Source organism: Podarcis bocagei (genome assembly GCF_964188305.1).
Source record: "Podarcis bocagei genome assembly, chromosome: 4".
Taxonomy (NCBI): Eukaryota; Metazoa; Chordata; class Lepidosauria; order Squamata; family Lacertidae; genus Podarcis; species Podarcis bocagei.
Genome location: NC_138128.1, coordinates 948,956 through 966,691, shown reverse-complemented (window position 1 = coordinate 966,691; position 17,736 = coordinate 948,956). Strand labels below are relative to the sequence as shown.

Genomic DNA, 17,736 nt, shown 5'->3' with positions numbered 1-17,736 from the left:
CAAGACAAGACAAGACAAGACCCTGCTGGATAGTGCCAGAGGCGTGGAGACATATTTAAGAAGCGATAGAAAGGGGCAGGGAAGGCAGGGCAGGGCAAGGCAGGGCAAGGCAAGGCAAGGTTTTAAAAAAGACTGGGAATCGTTCGTGCTGTATTTACAGAAATATTGTGAAGAAATGGACTCACTAGCAGGGTTTGAGTAAAACACTGACAATTAAGAAAGCAAGAGTAAAGGTCAAGAAACGACAATACGGAAATTAATTAAATGTAAGAAGTAACTGGAAGAAAATTTGGTATGAAAATGATAAGAATGTAAGAGCATTCGGCTAAAAGAGGGAAAATAAGGTAAAATTTAAGCAGAAGTTAAAGAACCAGAAGGGGAAGTTGAGGGAAGTCACAGGGTGGGGAGAGTTTTGTTTTGTTCTGTTTTCTTTCATATGATAAATGTGTTGAATATTAAATTGTAAAATGGAATAAAAAATGTAAAAGAAAGAGGGATTAAATTGATTCCTGCTTTGCAGCAGGTTGGACTAGATGCGGAGCAGCTCCGCCCCGTGGACCACACCTGAGAGCCTTCTCCTTCCTCGTCAGCCCGTCTCCAAATTTGTGATGGATTTCGTAGCAAGTGTTGGAGTCCTCCAGCGACCTGGAAGGAGACGAGGCAGAAAGGTGAGAGGGAATTTCAGCCAGGGCCCCTCCGACCCCTCAGAGTCTCCAAGTTAAAAAAAGAATCATAGAATCATAGAGTTGGAAGAGACCACCAGGGCCATCGAGTCCAACCCCCTGCCAAGCAGGAAACACCATCAGAGCACTCCTGACATATGCTTGTCAAGCCTCTGCTTAAAGACCTCCAAAGGAGGAGACTCCACCACACTCCTTGGCAGCAAATCCCACTGTCAAACAGCTCTTACTGTCAGGAAGTTCTTCCTAATGTTTAGGTGGAATCTTCTTTCTTGTAGTTTGGATCCATTGCTCCGTGTCCGCTTCTCTGGAGCAGCAGAAAACAACCTTTCTCCCTCCTCTATGTGACATCCTTTTATATATTTGAACATGGCTATCATATCACCCCTTAACCTCCTCTTCTCCAGGCTAAACATGCCCAGCTCCCTTAGCCGTTCCTCATAAGGCATCGTTTCCAGGCCTTTGACCATTTTGGTTGCCCTCCTCTGGACACGTTCCAGTTTGTCAGTGTCCTTCTTGAACTGTGGTGCCCAGAACTGGACACAGTACTCCAGGTGAGGTCTGACCAGAGCAGAATACAGTGGCACTATTACTTCCCTTGATCTAGATGCTATACTCCTATTGATGCAGCCCAGAATTGCTGCATCAAGTTAAAAAGAGTCAAGTTAAAAACTCACCCGACTCTCAGGAACTGCTTTTCCGCGAGGTCCCAGACATAACGGATTTTTTGTACATGGATATATCTCACCTGTTAGAACAATGCATGATTACGGTTAGGGTTATTTATTTAAAAGCATCTATAAAATGAATGGATGGGGGGGGGCAAATGGGAACAATGATTAAATTAACTTATTGTGAAATGATACCTATAAATACCTATAAATTAATATGTGCAAATACATATAAATCATATAAATCATCAGATTTCTTGTGAAATTTTGGGTATTTTTCATCATGTTTCGGAATGATAAGTTTCATGATAATGTTCCGCCCTATGCTGTCTTTATGAATATTTCTTTGGTTTACTTTACTGAATCCAAAATTAAAAATTAAAAAGCTGTAGCTTCAATGCTTGAATGTTTGCATTGGACTGGATGGCGTGAGTCATCTTCTCCAACCCCCTGCAGGATATTCAGCAAAAGAATTCCTAACAGACCAACCTTTGAGATCTTTGGGTGAAAGTCATTGTGCAAATGTAATAAATAGCAAAGCAGTCGTAAACAATAAAACAGTAGAATACACAACCAAATTGAAGAATAACCACATAAATCACAACAAGATCTAAAATAAATATATAAAACCTTACAGTAACCCCCCCAAAAAATAATAATTATCCTAAGCCAGAGTCTGTTCAGCAGCCTCAGCTTTTGTAGCTGGAGTCTCTCCTTCCATCCGTCTCACTGGGCCCTTCTCTCCCAGGCCAGGTGGGGAAAGGGAGACGGTCTTCCAGGACTCGCAGCCAAGATGGTTTTTGGCCTCTTCAGGAGACACTGATGGAGGATGGAGTGAAGAGTGAGAGGGGGGGTGGTAGTTGTGAAGGAGGGTTGGTTAGATCAGGATTAGAGGAACAGCATTTACTTAGTTACCATTGTAATTAAGTAAAAAAGAAGCAGGAACTTTTGAAACCCCATGCTTATGTACACAAACGTGAAAGACATCTGAAGGCAGCCCTGTTCAGGGAAGTTTTTAATGTGTGACATTTTGATGTATTTTTAATCCTTGTTGGAAGCCGCCCAGAGTGGCTGAGGAAACCCAGCCAAATGGACAGCGTACAAATAAATTACTATTATTATTATTATTATTATTATTATTATTATTATTATTATTATTTGTTCCCCCCACCTTCCCCATGTAAACAGGGAGGTGGGGTTTTTTTTTGGGGGGGGGGGGCGTTCCTGATCCTCCTGTGGATTTCCCAAACAGCTCCCACGATGCTCAATGGCTCTGAATGTGCCCTTGTTCCGGAGCTGACAGAGGCTGGGAATCTAAGCAAGCCAAGGGAGATAAGGATACTGGAATTTGAACTGGAATTCAGAAAACGTCAGAGAGCAAGCAGCAGATAGCTCAGAGACAGAAGGGGAGAGGCCCGGAATAGCTAGCCCAAAAACTCAGGCGCAAAAAGGTCAGTGAGAGGAGGGGGAAAGAGCGGAAGCGAAAGGGTTTTTTCCCCTATTGGAAGAAGAGGAAGGGCGGTGTTTAGACTCAGCAACTGCAAACTTGGAGTCAGACACGGAGTGAAGGAGCTCCGGAGTGATTTATGTGTTTGAGCAATAAACCTGATATAATTACTGCCGGTGTCTCGCGTCTGTGGGAGAGACAAGCCATTACAGCCCTGCTTGCCCACTGAAGCATCCCAGCCCATAAGCAGATATGGACCTCTCTGCTGTGCCCCAGATAACTCTGCCGTGGCGGCAGGGGGCGTGAATGGTGCCCTTGCCCCACTGCGCAAGCTTGTCATCTTTGTCAAAGTCCGGTGTGCTCTGACAGTGACCTTGGCATGACAAGGGCTGGGAGACCTAGAAGTCAGGAAATTTGCCCCGGGGAATAATTTTCTTTTGGGGTCCAGAGGACCAGTTGGCATCTCTAGCCTCTGCGAGACACAGTATACAATTTTACACATCACTTGGGAAGACAGGCGAACGAATGCCAGTGTCCTGGAAGAAGCAAAGATCACCAGAGTTGAAGCAATGATTCTTCAACATCAACTTCGTTCGACTGGTCATGTTTTTTGGAGGCCTGATTATCGTCTTCCAAAGCAATTACTCTATTCCCAAATTAAAAATGGAAAGCATAATGTTGGTGGTCAACAAAAGAGGTTGAAAGACTCTCTCAAGGCAAAGCTTAAAAAATGTAGTATAAACACCGACAAGTGGGAAACACTGGCCTGCGAGCACACCAGTTGGAGAACGGCCTTTATCAAAGGTGTCATGGGCTTTGAAGATGCTGGAACTCAGGACGCAAAGGAGAAATGTGCTAAGAGGAAGGCACACTTGGCAAATCCACACCGTGATCAACTCCCACCCAGAAACCAATGTCCCCACTGGGGAAGGACGTGTGGGTCCAGAATTGGCCTCCACAGTCACTTACGGACTCACTGTTAAAACCGTGTTTATGGAAGACAATCTTACTCGGCTACAAGGGATCACCAAAGAAGAAGAAGATGACTCCATGTTTTTAGAAGCACAAGCGGCTGCAGCAGAGGTAGAGGAAGCTTGCAGAGGCATCTGAATGGCCACTGGGATACAGGATGATGGCTCAGGGGGGCCTTAGGCTGGATCCAGCAGGCGCTTATCCTCTGACGATCACCCGGGAGGGACAGCTTCCAGGAGGAAGAGTTGACTGCAGTGACTGGAAACATCCAAGAATCTGCAGCCCTTGTTCATCCTGGGTCTCCTGTTTGCCAGCCTAGCAAAGTGTGCGGACTGCACAAGTCGCCCTGTGTTTGGCTGCCCCTCCTGGCCCACTTCCTGCTTCCATGCCTCACTGGGGACCTGCCAGGACCCTGGGACTGTGTGACTGAGCGATGGAGGGAGGCCCTGGGAACCAATTGGTTTGCAAAGACACTCCACTGAGCAGAGCGCTTGTGGTTTGCAGTGCAAAGCCCGGGGCTTCCTCAGAAAGGAGTCTGGGGCGTGCCAAAGCTCCTCTGCCCTTGCCTGAATGCACAGGGACACAGCGGCTGCTCCGTTGTCGGAGGAAATCTGGCATAAACATTGCATCACCCTCCTCCTTGATTTTGGAGGCTGCCCTTCACGTGGCTGGCACCGGGGACCTGCTCCGCGGCACGTTCACGGGGCTGAAGGCCTTGTCCTCATGCCACCTCCAGCAGGGAGGAGCGTGGGAACGTTGCCCCAGAGGTCCCCTCCCCTCGGCTCCATCCCTCTGCTAACAGGCAGAGCAAAACTCGGGCCCTCTGGCTCCGCTCCAGGACGTGGTTTTTCCTGTCTGTTTGCAACACAACCTGTCAATCTGCTCCAGGATCAGCTGAACCTCCTTTTGCGCCTCCTGCCATTGGTGTGTCCGTCCTTCCGCTGCTGCTTGGGAAAGGCCCCTGGAGGGAGCCCACAGCGGGGCAACACGGAAAGAGTTGCAGCCCAAGATTGTGGGCAGAGGACAGTTGCCTTCCCCTGTTTCCCACAAGGGCCGGGAGGGTTTGGGGAGGGGGAGGAGAGGCAGCGATGCTTCTGGAAGCCACAGGAGGGGAGAACATGGATCTTGTGTTCGAATCCTCATTGCAGATTTCCTCCAGGCATCCGGTTGGCCACGGTGAGAACTGGATACTGCCCTTGATAGGCCCCCATTGGCCTCATCCAGAAGGACTCGTCATCCTTCTTCTACTTCTTCTTCTTTGGCGATCACTCAGCCGAGTAAGATTGTCTTCCATAAACACGGACCTCCTCTCAGTCTCATCTTCTCAAAGACGCAGAGAATTGTAGAGTTGGAAGGGACCCCCAAAGGTCCTCTAGTCTAACCCCGTGCAAGGCAGGAATCTCAGCCAAAGCGTGTAAGGACAGTTGGCCAGGCTAAAGATCTCCAGGCCCCTCAAGGATTCCTCCTAAGACTTGGCTTCCAGACCCTTCACCATCTTTGCCACCCTCTAATCTGGTCCTGGAGACTCTCCCAGTCGCAGTCTGTGTTCTCCTCCTTCCTTCTTACAGAAAATGGAGGAGTCCAGCTCGGACGGGAGCAAAGGCAGCGTGCAAGTGAGCCGCACCATTGTCAAGCCAGACAGCAACGCCGCCCAGGTAAGTGCCGCACCTGCCCCTGAACAGCCCCCGCCCTGGCCGAGCATCCTGCCACTCTCGTCCTGGGGGAGCAAGCAAGGCAGGGGGCGGCTGGCATCACAGCCTCCGCTCAGCGAAAGAGCTTCTGGGGCAAAGGAGCCTTGTAGCTTCATTTGCGCATCTGCTACCCCGGGCTTCTTCGGGACGGAGGCAAAGGGAAGGTTTTTGCTGGAAGATTCAGGACAGATGAAAGGAAGTCGGCAGCACAGCCTTGACCAAAGGTGTCCTGGGCTTTGAAGACACTCAAACTCAGGACGCAAGGGAGAAACGTGCTAAGAGGAAGGCACACTTGGCAAACCCTCACCGTGATCAACTCCCACCTGGGAACCAATGTCCCCACTGTGGAAGAAGGTGTGGATCCAGAATCGGCCTCCACAGTCACTTACGGACTCACGGTTAAAACCGTGTTTATGGAAGACAATCTTACTTGGCTGTGAGGGACCGCCAAAGAAGAAAAGAATTTTCTCCGATCTAGAAAGGAAGGGGCAGGGAAGGAGGGGATAGAAAGAAGCCTCTTTCTCGTGCCCATCGCTCATTTGCCGGCTTGTGCCGCGGAGAGCTCACCGTCATTCCAGGCTTCATGATGGCCCTGCTGATGACGGAATCCTGGTCAGCGCCGAAAAGGAGGTGGTCCAGCTTTTCACTGTCCAAGACGCTCTGCAAATCCAGGTGGATCACCTTCTTCCTGGTGTATTTCTGGAACTCATCCTAGGGGAGGGAAAACACAGCGTGAATCCCGTTGGTAATTCACAATCCGGTTAAAGCAGGACAAATCGCGCAGCTATTCACACAAGCTCTTCCACACTCAACCTCTGCCCTGCTCTTTCCAGGCTGAGGGCCGCAATTTAGCGTTCTGTGTCCAAGCATGGAGGGTTTTTTGGGTTTTGCCCCGGAATTTTCCCTGCAAAAAACCGCTTCAAAGCTGAATTGGATTCAAATGTCCATTCGAGTTTTCCTCAGCTTAATGTTTGCTCTGATTGAGCTTTAAAGAGCCGGTTTTCATGGGGAAAGCTCTGGAATAGAAAAAGGGTGCTTGGAGACAGAGCTTTAAATCACAGACTGTACCGGACTGTCCACTTCCATAAATTTCAGACGTAATGATGATGGCCTAAAAAATTACACTGTGAGCTTTTTGATTCCTGCACGGCAGGTGGCTGGACTAGATGACCCCAGGGCAGCGGCGTAGCGTGAGTTGTCAGCACCCGGGGCAACGCAAGTAATTTGCGCCCCCTAACCCGGGGCAAGGCACGTAATTTGCGCCCCCCCTAACCCCTAACCTGCGAGTTGCCGCTGGCGCTGCTGCCCAAACGACGCCGCTTGCCCGGAGGAGGAGGGGGGCAGAGAGGCGAGGAAAATGCAACGGCCCAGCAGCTGCAGCAGCAGCGGCGGAGGCAGGGCTGTGAGGAGGGGCTGCCTGGCGCGTCCTCCACGGCGAGCGCTGAGAGCCGCTGCCTGCTGGGCGCCTTCAGCCGGGCGCCGCGAGACATGCGGCTCTGCTACAGCCTGCGCCCGAGGCTCTTCGGCGACTCCGGAGGCAGCGAGCGCGCCCCTCCAGATGTTGCGCCCGGTGCGGCTTGCACCCCTTGCACCCCCCACGCTACGCCACTGCCCCAGGGGGTTACTTTCCTATTCTAAAATAATGGAACTTTGAAGTGTCAGGCATAGCCCTATTGGCTTTAGCCCAAACGTAGCAGAGTTTTCCTGCACAGCGAAGAAGCTAGTTGAGGTGGTAATGACTAGTCAGCTAGACTCAGAATAACTATTTACAGGATTTATTAAAAGGAAAAATAAAACCAGCAGAGTTTCTGCATACAAAACAAAGCAAATAAATCCTTTCTTTCTTTCTCTCTCTCTCTCTACCATACACAGCACTTTACTCCTAACACACCTAACACACCAAACTGTGCTAGCATTCCTAGATAACAGAGTTGAGTGCTGGTCGTTAACCAATCAGAGTAAGTAGTTTCTAGGTCAAGCAGACCTTGGCTTTCTGCCAAGAGTAAATTGACACTGCCTTGAGTTAATTGTGTGAAGCCAGAATCTGCAAGTTCCCACAAAATCAATTAACAGAAACTGAACACCCCCTCACAGATTCTGCTGGACAATTAACATCAAATAACACCTATGTAGGAGATTATTTTTCCAGCAAACCTAAACCCTTGCACATTTGCTTGTTCTTTATCTTTGCCAATGGTTTAGTTAACACATCTGCTACATTTTCTTCACTTGATACATAAGTACAGGTGATTATATTGTCTTGTACACAGCAACGTACATTTTGATATTTTACAGAGATATGTTTAGAACGCGATTTGAAACCCTCTGTTTTACTTAAGGTTATACAAGCTTGATTATCAATGTAAACTTGTACTGGTTCTCCACAATTTACATTTAAATCTGCTAACAAATGCTTGAAATAAATCACCTCGTTGCACAATTCACTCAATGCGGCGTACTCTGATTCCGTTGATGACACACTTACAACGTCTTGCTTGCGTGACCGCCAGCTGATTAAAGCTCCACCGACCATTATGACTAGTCCTGTGACAGATTTTCTATCTGGCAAATTTCCCCAGTCACTATCACAGTAGCAACTCAACATTTCGTCCTCGGAAGAATTTAACTGTAACATATAGCCAATTGTCTGTTTGAGGTATCTCAGAACTTGTTTTACCCCTTTCCAGGCATTTAGTGTGGGTTTTGAGACCAATCTACTTAATATGCCTACTGCGTAGCTAATATCAGGTCTGGACCACTGTGCTAGATACAATAAACTTCCAATTACAGAGTGATATACATCAGGATGTTCAAATTCAGGACTCTCATCTATATGAAGTGTTTTTATGAAACCTGGATCCATAGGCACCGCTGCCCCTTTGCAATCCTGCATCCTGTATGTAGTCAGTAGTTGTTTAACTTTGTTCTGCTGACTAATTAGGCAGCTGCCATCTTGGGCCCAGCACACTTCCAACCCTAGATATGTCCTAACCGGGCCTAAGTCTTTCATTTTGAACTTACTGGACAATTGCTTTGCAAACCTTTTAGTTTGTTTATCTGTTTTACAGGCATACAATACATCATCTACATAAATCAGACAAAACTCTTGATCACTGCCTGTACCACGTACATAAACACAATTGTCAGCTGTACTCTGCTTAAAACCAAATGACACTAAGGCCTCATGGAAGCATTTGTTCCAAGATCTTGCAGCCTGTTTGAGACCATATAGAGCTTTGTTTAATTTCAACACTCTATTTGAACCTGTCTCATAACCAGGCGGTTCGGCTAGATACAGGTCTTCTGATATTGATGCATGTAAATATGCAGTCTGGATATCAAAATGGTTTAACAGGAGTTTTCTCTTTGCTCCAAGCGTTAAAATCAGCCTTACACTGTCCCCCTTAGCAGTAGGGGAAAAAATTTCGTCATAATCTTTTCCAGGCCTCTGAGAATATCCTTGAGCCACTAAACGAGCTTTGTATTTGTACTCTCCTGTCACCAGAGGTTTAAGTTTGTACACCCACCTGCAGCCTACAATCTTTGCCCCCTCAGGCGCTGCTACTGGTGTAAAGACCTTGTGCTCATTCAGAGAGGACATCTCTTCCTCCATTGCCTGTTTCCAGCGCTCTGCCTCCTCTTTTGGTAACTTTAACACCTCCTGAAAACTCTTGGGTTCTGCAATTACACTAAACACATTTGCAGTATCAGGAGAAAAACGCACCGGAGGCACTCCTTTGTTTTGTCTTTTAGATCTTCTGGGAGAAAATTTTTCTTCTGACCCACTTTCCTCCTCAGAACTACGACCTCTCTTTTGTTGCTTAGCAACTGGTCTCTGGCTAACTCCACTTTCTTGAGAGCTCTTATCTGAACTTTCCTCCCCCTCAGACTCTGATTCTCTGTGTCTACGTTCAGAGTCATGAAGCTCCTGGGAAGGTTCAAACCAAACCTCAGTATTGGCATGTAGTCTCTCCCAGCCACTATGTTCACAAAAACTGGCATTCCTGGAGATCACAATGCCATTTGTCCCTTCAGCAAAGCGGAAACCTTTTCCCAGCTCCTGGTAACCCACAAACACTAACTGTTTGGTCTTAGGATCTCCCTTCTTCCTCATTTGTTTCGGAATTAATACCCAGGCTTTTGATCCAAACACATGCAAATGGTCAATTTTAGGTTTTTTCTGAAACAATTTAAAGTACGGAGTTGTACCTATTGTTTGATGAAAGAGCCTATTTTGGAGATAACACGCGGTGAGCATGCTCTCCCCCCAATAAGACATGGGCAAATCAGCATCATCAAGCATGGCAAACATCATATCTTGTAAAGATCTGTTTTTTCGCTCTGCAACGCCATTCTCCTCTGGGGAAAAAATGTTCGTTTTTCTATGCCCAATGCCACGCTTTTGTAACCAATCTCTAAAGGCATTTGACATAAATTCGCCACCTCTGTCCGTCTGAATCCTTTTGAGTTTAATGGACAGAAATCTTTCCACAGATGCCACCCAGCCTTTGAACTTAGTGAACACATCACCCTTATTCTTCATGGGAAAAACCCAAGAGTAACGCGTGGCGTCATCCACAATTGTTAGTGAAAAGCGCGCTCCACCCCTGCTTACAGCAAATGGACCAATTACGTCCATGTGAACCAGCTGTAGCGGTGACTCACTAACTCTGTCACTTCTGGGGTAAGAGACTCTGTGGGTTTTAACCTTTTTACAAACATTACAATCAAGGTACTTGTTACAACTCTTTAAATTACCCCCATCAGCCAATTCAGACATTTTTAGTACACTTTTCCAGCAAGCATGCCCCATTTTCCTATGCAATAAGTGCACACAGTTGTCATGTATAGCTTTGTTATTCACTGCAGGCTGAGATTTACTGACTACTGCTGCAACTTGAGATCCTGCTTTAAGCCAAAACAAGCCTCCCTCTGACTTAGCAGTGCCTAAAATCTCACCAGCCTTCTTAATAATGCAACTGTCTCCTTCAAAATACACTTTAAACCCAGCTTTTAGCAAACAATCTACAGACATCAGATTGCTCCTTAATGAAGGCACACAAAGTACATTTTGCAGGCATTCACGAAGACAAGGAACAAAAACTGCACCCCCCGAAATCACTTCGGAAGTACTTCCGTCTGCTAGAGCCACCTGGCTGCGCTGTGCTGAGTTCTTGGAAACAAACAATTCATCTGAATTCACGATGTGCCGAGACGCTCCAGAATCGACCACCCAGACCGTTTGTTTCTCATCAGCAATCTTGACCTTGGCGGTCACCAGCTGAGCCGACTGTTTTTGTTTGAAGAATTTCTTTTTACGCTGCTGCTGCTGCTGATCTCGTCTCTGCTCCTTCACCGGCAACTGAGACTTGACCAACTCCGGACATTGTCGTTTTAGATGCGCTGAAGACCCACATCGGAAACAACGCCTAACAGCAAACGCTGACTCCTCACCAGTACGCTGCTTTTGCTCCACCTCTGGCACGGCATGAGAACTCCTTCCAAACCGCCCACCAGTAGAAGCCTCTGCAGCCAACGACCTTTCTTGCCTCTTCTGCCATTCTTCAATCAAACGCCCAGTAACGTAACTGACTGATAAATCATGCTCCTGCATGCCTTCTAGAGACAAAACTAAATTATCCCAGCTTTCCGGGAGAGAACTCAAAATAATAGCCACCTTCTCCTGCTGGTCTAGTGCACAGTCTCTTTCCTGTAGCGCAGAAAACTTTAACTGTAAACTGTGTAGGTGTTCCTGCATTGTAACCCCAGGCTGTAACATTGCCTTGTACAATGCCTTGCGAATGAACAGCTTGGAAACCGCTGTCTCACGCACATGGAGTTCTTTAAGTGCTTGCCACACACCTCTAGCTGTCTTGATTCCCCTCACATATGGCAACTGGGAATCTTCCAGCCCCAAGACAATTGTGGCCCTTGCTCTTTGGTCTTTATCGAGGTCTTCATCATCAGGCTTCACAGGAAACTTACTCACCACTTGCCAGAGACGATCCCTCTGCAGCACTGCCTGCATGCGTTCCGACCACAGCAAGTAATTGGAGTCATTCAGACGCTCAAAAGCCATCTGAACTGGTTGTGAGGCCATCTTGAGAGCGATGTCCCTGGAACCCGGAACCAGCTACTCACGACCACCGAGAGAGAAAACAGGAACCACAGCACCCAGCACTCACACGCTGCAGCTGTTGTCCTTGTGTCCACTGCGTCACCAGCTCACCACAGTCAGGAACCAGCCAGTGTCCATCTGCTGCACCAACAGGAACAACAACTTCTGGAACTACTGGAACCAACACCGTTGATGCTGACACCACCACAACTCAGGCTGGCAGCACAATGCCCATAACCTAATGGAACTTTGAAGTGTCAGGCATAGCCCTATTGGCTTTAGCCCAAACGTAGCAGAGTTTTCCTGCACAGCGAAGAAGCTAGTTGAGGTGGTAATGACTAGTCAGCTAGACTCAGAATAACTATTTACAGGATTTATTAAAAGGAAAAATAAAACCAGCAGAGTTTCTGCATACAAAACAAAGCAAATAAATCCTTTCTTTCTTTCTCTCTCTCTCTCTACCATACACAGCACTTTACTCCTAACACACCTAACACACCAAACTGTGCTAGCATTCCTAGATAACAGAGTTGAGTGCTGGTCGTTAACCAATCAGAGTAAGTAGTTTCTAGGTCAAGCAGACCTTGGCTTTCTGCCAAGAGTAAATTGACACTGCCTTGAGTTAATTGTGTGAAGCCAGAATCTGCAAGTTCCCACAAAATCAATTAACAGAAACTGAACATAAAATTCTACGATTCTTCCAAACTGGAAGCTTCTCTAGGCATATGAATACGGTGAGCCTGTGACCTGGACTCAGGAATTAAGTTTTTGTCACCAGAAAAGAATGGCCAGGCTCTCCAGGTAAACCCATCAACAGGTTTCCTGCCAGACAGGATTCTGCTGTAGACCTGCCTCCTTCTGAGATGTATGTATGATGTTTTTGGGGATGGTCTTAAGCTACAGAGGGACGCGGGTGGTGCTGTGGTCTAAACCACAGAGCCTAGGACTTGCCGATCAGAAGGTCAGCGGTTCAAATCCCTGCGACGGGGTGAGCTCCCGTTGTTCAGTCCCTGCTCCTGCCCACCTAGCAGTTCGAAAGCACGTCAAAGTGCAAGTAGATAAATAGGTACCGCTCCGGCGAGAAGGTAAACGGCGTTTCCGTGTGCTGCTCTGGTTCTCCAGAAGCGGCTTAGTCATGCTGGCCACACGACCCAGAAGCTGTACGCCAGCTCCCTTGGCCTGTAAAGCGAGATGAGTGCCGCAACCCCAGAGTCGTCTGCGACTGGACCTAAGGGTCAGGTGTCCCTTTACCTTGAGCTACAGGGTGGGAATTTCAAAAGTCTATATAAGGGCTTGCACACCTTTGTTCTGGGTTCCTCCTCCATCCTGTGTGTGGTGAGTGAGGACCCTGTTGCAACAGTTTAATAAAGATAAGGGTTCTTCAACATCAACTTCGTTGGACTTGTCATGTTGTTTGGATGCCTGATGATCGTCTTCCAAAGCAACTACTCTATTCCCAACTTAAAAATGGAAAGCGTAATGCTGGTGATCAGCAAAAGAGGTTTAAAGACTCTCTCAAGGCAAATCTTTAAAAATGTAGTATAAACACCATCAATTGGGAAACACTGGCCTGCAAGCGCTCAAGTTGGAGAACAGCCTTTACCAAAGGTGTCCTGGGCTTTGAAGACTCTCGAACTCAGGACGCAAGGGAGAAAGGTACTAAGAGGAAGGTAGGATTGGCAAACCCTCACCGTGATCAACTCCTGCCCGGGAACCAATGTCCCCACTGTGGAAAGACGTGTGGATCCAGAACTGGCCTCCACAGTCACTTATAGACTCATTGTTAAAATCGTGTTTATGGAAGACAATCTGGCTCGGCTACGAGGGATCGCCAAAGAAAGAAAAAAAAACCTCCCTAAGTTTATCCCGTCCTCTTTTAAAGCCCTCTGAATTGGTGGCATCACTGCCTCCTGTGGGAGTGAGTTCCACAGGTTAGCCAATTCCCGGGTTACTGCCCAGTGAGATGTGGGAGACTCGGCCTGCAGGAAGCTCTGTGATTCCCCGCCTGGCTGCCACCTCTGGGGATGAGAACTTGGGGAAGCTGCCTGGGAGATGCAAAAGGCACCCACCGTTGTCCGCAAGAGCACGACGTCGGCCTCTTCCAAGTCGCAGGGCACGCAGTTGGCCCACACGTCCCACTCAGGCTTCCAGTAGAAGAGGAGGAGGAGGACTCCGCAGGACAGGACGTACCCAGCGAGGCACAGGGCCCTCCGGCACCCTTTAGTCTTGTAGCCAAATATATCCTGGGGGGAAAGATCGGTGTATATCAGTATCAATGTCCCTGCTTCATCAGAACTGCAGGTGGCGGAAATGGACAGAGAGAAGTGTTTCTTCCTCTCGCATAATCAGTGCCAGATTTACAGATTTCCAATTGCAGAAACGATTTCTAAATGTGCATCTATCAGTGCATGCTATTCCGCATTTTGTGTTTTCATCCTGTATTTTTATGCTGTGGACTGCTCTGAGATGAAGGGCGACATACAAATTTAATAAATAATAATAATAATGATAAAGGTCCTCTTTCGGAGAATGTTTTTGGGTTTTTTGGGTGGGGAGGTGTGTCACTCCTACTGAAACCAATTCCCTTACACACAAATATATATTTATCTATAAATATATTTTTATATATTTACACACACACACACACACACACACATACATATACACACTGTCAGGGCTGCCACTCAGTCCCAGCTCACATAGGACCACGTTAGCCAGCGTTCAGGTTAAAAGAGTCTTTATTGGATTACAGGTTCCATTTCCAAACTGCAATGCGCAGCCCTACTTCTTCTAGGTCAGACCGGCGAAGACCCGTCTGAGTCTCCGCCTCTAGCACACCAGCTTAATACCCTAGCCTTGCTCCACCTCCTGCGCCTTTCCTTCCGTCTCTGGGTCCTTCTGCCCCCCGGGGTCTCCTCTTTCCTACTCTCTTCTGACGCGGACCCCCCTGACCCTTCCGCCTCCTTGCGGCGGGCTTTGGGACCTGGCTCACTCTCGGGGCTGCTTACTGCGCCAGCTTCCGCTACATTTGAACTTGGCGCGCGCGCCCAACTCTCAACCTTCCTCTTGATCGTTTCGTCGCTCCCCGAGGTGGGCGTGACTACTCCTGACTCATGCCCTCCCTCCTTCTGAAAGCCTCTGGAACCCGATATCTGGTCCCCTTTCTCCCCGCTGCTCCCGGCTGGGTACGTGGGTCCCGATCTCCAACTGCTGCTCTCTGATTCCTCTCTGGACCCTTCTTCCTGGGGTGTCCCCCTGCTTTCCCCCCTTGCTCTGACCGCTGGCGCTCCCTTCTGGGAATCCTCGGACTCACTGGATAAGCTCGGCGATCTCGGTTCGTCATCCCCACTCATCTTTCCTTCGTATTCCTCCCCCTCGCTCTCTGTCTCCTCCCTTCTCTGCGTCTCTGCTCCTGAACCCCTGACATCCATCCCCCCCTCGAAGCCCCCCCTTCCCCCCTCCCCACTTTCAAGGGTGGTTGCAGGGTGCTCCATCATCACAGGAGTGAATGCCGGATACAGTTCGCTCCTCGTCGCTGGCCGCCAACTGAAGACCTCCGAGTCTTCCTCCTCGCGTTCGTCAACGTTGAGCTGCTCCGCCTCCATTTCAGTGCCGCCGTGCTCGAAACCGAGATCCTCCCCGCACACCTCCATGTCAGTCTCTGCGTCGGTCGCTTGACCTGGCATCTCCAGCCACCTCCGGCGCCACTGCTCCTCTGGCCGATCGTCCCACCAATACGAGGTGTCGGACGCCGAACCCTCCGGCGACCCCTCTGGGGAATGTGTGCGCTGTGCGGGCTCCCCGTCCGAGTCGAAGCCATGGAACGTGCTGGAGGAAAGTGTGGGCGTGAACAACCAGTCGTCGAAGAAGCCTGCTGGCATGGGTCTGTGTGGGGAAAGGGCATGAAACTCGTCCTTGAGCAGGGGTTCCTCCAAAGCGTAGTCTGGCACCCAGCTATTAGCACTAGCCCGGGTGCCCTCTCTGGCTAGGAGGTATTCCACTCCGTCTTCCCCCCATCTGGAGTCCAAAATCTCCGTGACTTCGTTGATGGGGTCCTGCTGTGGCAATCTTCCCGCCTCCGACCGCTCCTGAGACGGACTCGGTGCTGTTCTTGGTTCCTGGAACCTGTGAGGTGTCCTGTAGGGAGTGAGCACCGACCTGTGGAACACCGGATGCATCCTGGAACCCTCCGGTAGCACCAGCCTGAAAGCTACTGGGTTGATCTGCGCTTCGACTTGGTATGGACCGAGTTGCTTGTGCCCCAACTTCTTTTTGGCTAACGACCTGGTCGGCACTGCGTGGGCTGCCAACCAGACCCAGTCTCCCACTCGGATCTCTTCGCCAACCCGCCTGTGCTTGTCCGCTTGCACCTTGTATGCGTGCTTCGCTAGCTCCAGCTGCCGTCGGAGTTGATCGTGGACCTCCTGCAACTCAGACGCGAAAGCGTCCGCCGTCTGCGGTTCCCCTTCCCCCACTCTGTCCAGTCCCGGGAAGGTTCTGGGATTCCTCCCATTGTTGGCGAAGAACGGTGTCACCCCTGTGGACACGTGCTTCGTGTTGTTGTAGGCGAACTCGGCGAGCGGCAGGTAATCCACCCACGTCGCAGGCTGTTGATTGGCATAGCATCTCAGGTACTGCTGCATGATGGCATTGACCCTCTCCGCTTGCCCGTTGGTCTGCGGGTGTCTCGCTGATGTCAGGTTGATCTTGACGTTCAGGAAGCCCATCAGCTTCTGCCAGAAATTCGAGATGAACTGGCGGCCGCGGTCGGACAGTATAGACCGCGGCAGCCCGTGCACTTTGAACACGTGATCTATGAACAGTTTGGCTGTTTGTTCTGCTGTGGCCACCTTCGCACACGGTATGAAGTGTGCCATCTTGGTGAACAAGTCCACCACCACTAGTACAGCTGTCTTGCCTCTCGAGCTGGGTAGATCCGTGACAAAGTCCAGGGCCACCCTCTCCCACGGTTCAAACGGCGTTTGCAGCGGTTCGAGCAGTCCCGCCGGTGGTTTGTGCACCGGCTTGGCCCTCTGGCAGGTGTCGCACCTCGCGACGTAATCCGCGACTTCCCCTCTCAGTCTGGGCCACCAAAAGTCCCTTGCGACTAATTCCACCGTTTTTTCCGTGCCAAAGTGCCCAGCCGTGGGTGCGTCGTGCAACTGCTGCAGTACCTTGGCGCGAAGTTCATCTCCCGGCACGTAGATGGCCCCCTTACGTAAGAGCAAGCCGTCCCGTATCTGGAACTCGTCGCTCTTCGCCGTGCCCTTGTGCACCTCGGCCATCTTCGCCTGCGCGAATGAATCGTCCTGCAACGCCCGCCGCACCGCATCCAGGTCTACTGTGGCTGAAGCGCACGCCCACGCTGTTGGCGCGAAGATGTGCATGGCTGCCGCTGGCGTCGCCTCTTCGAGGTATTGCGGTTTTCGGGACAGTGCATCCGCCATGATGTTGGTGTCGCCTGGGACGTACTCTATTCGGAAATCGAAGTCAGCAAAGAACTCCGCCCAACGTATCTGCCTCTGGTTCAGGAACTTCGCCGTGCGCCAGTGCTCCAGATTCTTGTGGTCCGTGCAGACCTGCACCGTGTGCTTGGCGCCGATCAGGAAGTGTCTCCACGCCTTGAAGGCTGCATGAATGGCAAGCAACTCCCTGTCCCAGATGGTGTAGTTCTGCTCCAACTTGCTGAGCTTCCTGGAGTAGAACGCTCCCGGCCTCCAGACCCCCTGTGGGTCCCTCTGCAGCAGGACAGCTCCCACTGCTCTATCGGACGCGTCTGTCTCTACCCGCATCGGTCTGCTGGGGTCGATATGCAGCAGTTGCTCTTCCGACGCGAAGAGACGCTTGAGTGCCTGAAAGGACTGCTCCGCCTGCTCCGTCCAGATGAATTTCTTTTTCTTGGAGCTTAGCGTGTCCGTAATAGCCGCCGTCTGCATCGCGAACCCTTTGATAAACTTGCGATAGAAGTTGGCGAAGCCGACAAACCGCTGGACCTCCTTCCGGTTGCGCGGGCTCTTCCAATCCAACACCGCTCGAACCTTGGCGCTGTCCATGGCTAGCCCCTTGTCCGACAACTTGTAACCCAAGAAATCCACCTCCGTCGTGTCGAACTGGCACTTTTCCAGTTTGGCGTACAGTCTATGCTGCTGCAACCTCT

The 17,736-nt window shown here is 49.8% G+C and overlaps 1 protein-coding gene across 2 annotated transcripts in view; it reads right to left on the bottom strand.

Moving 5' to 3' along the window:
* The window catches only part of LOC308584844 (putative cation-transporting ATPase 13A5), a 72,737-nt gene that overhangs the window by 43,102 nt on the left and 11,899 nt on the right, over window positions 1-17,736 (bottom strand). For both annotated transcript variants that reach the window (XM_081190004.1, XM_081190005.1), the window contains exons 2-5: window positions 13,649-13,822; window positions 6,029-6,172; window positions 1,358-1,428; window positions 565-645 (exon numbers count right to left, since the gene is read on the bottom strand). In XM_081190004.1, the coding sequence (XP_081046130.1) occupies window positions 565-645; window positions 1,358-1,428; window positions 6,029-6,172; window positions 13,649-13,822 (470 nt within the window). The remainder of the gene's footprint in view (window positions 1-564; window positions 646-1,357; window positions 1,429-6,028; window positions 6,173-13,648; window positions 13,823-17,736) is intronic.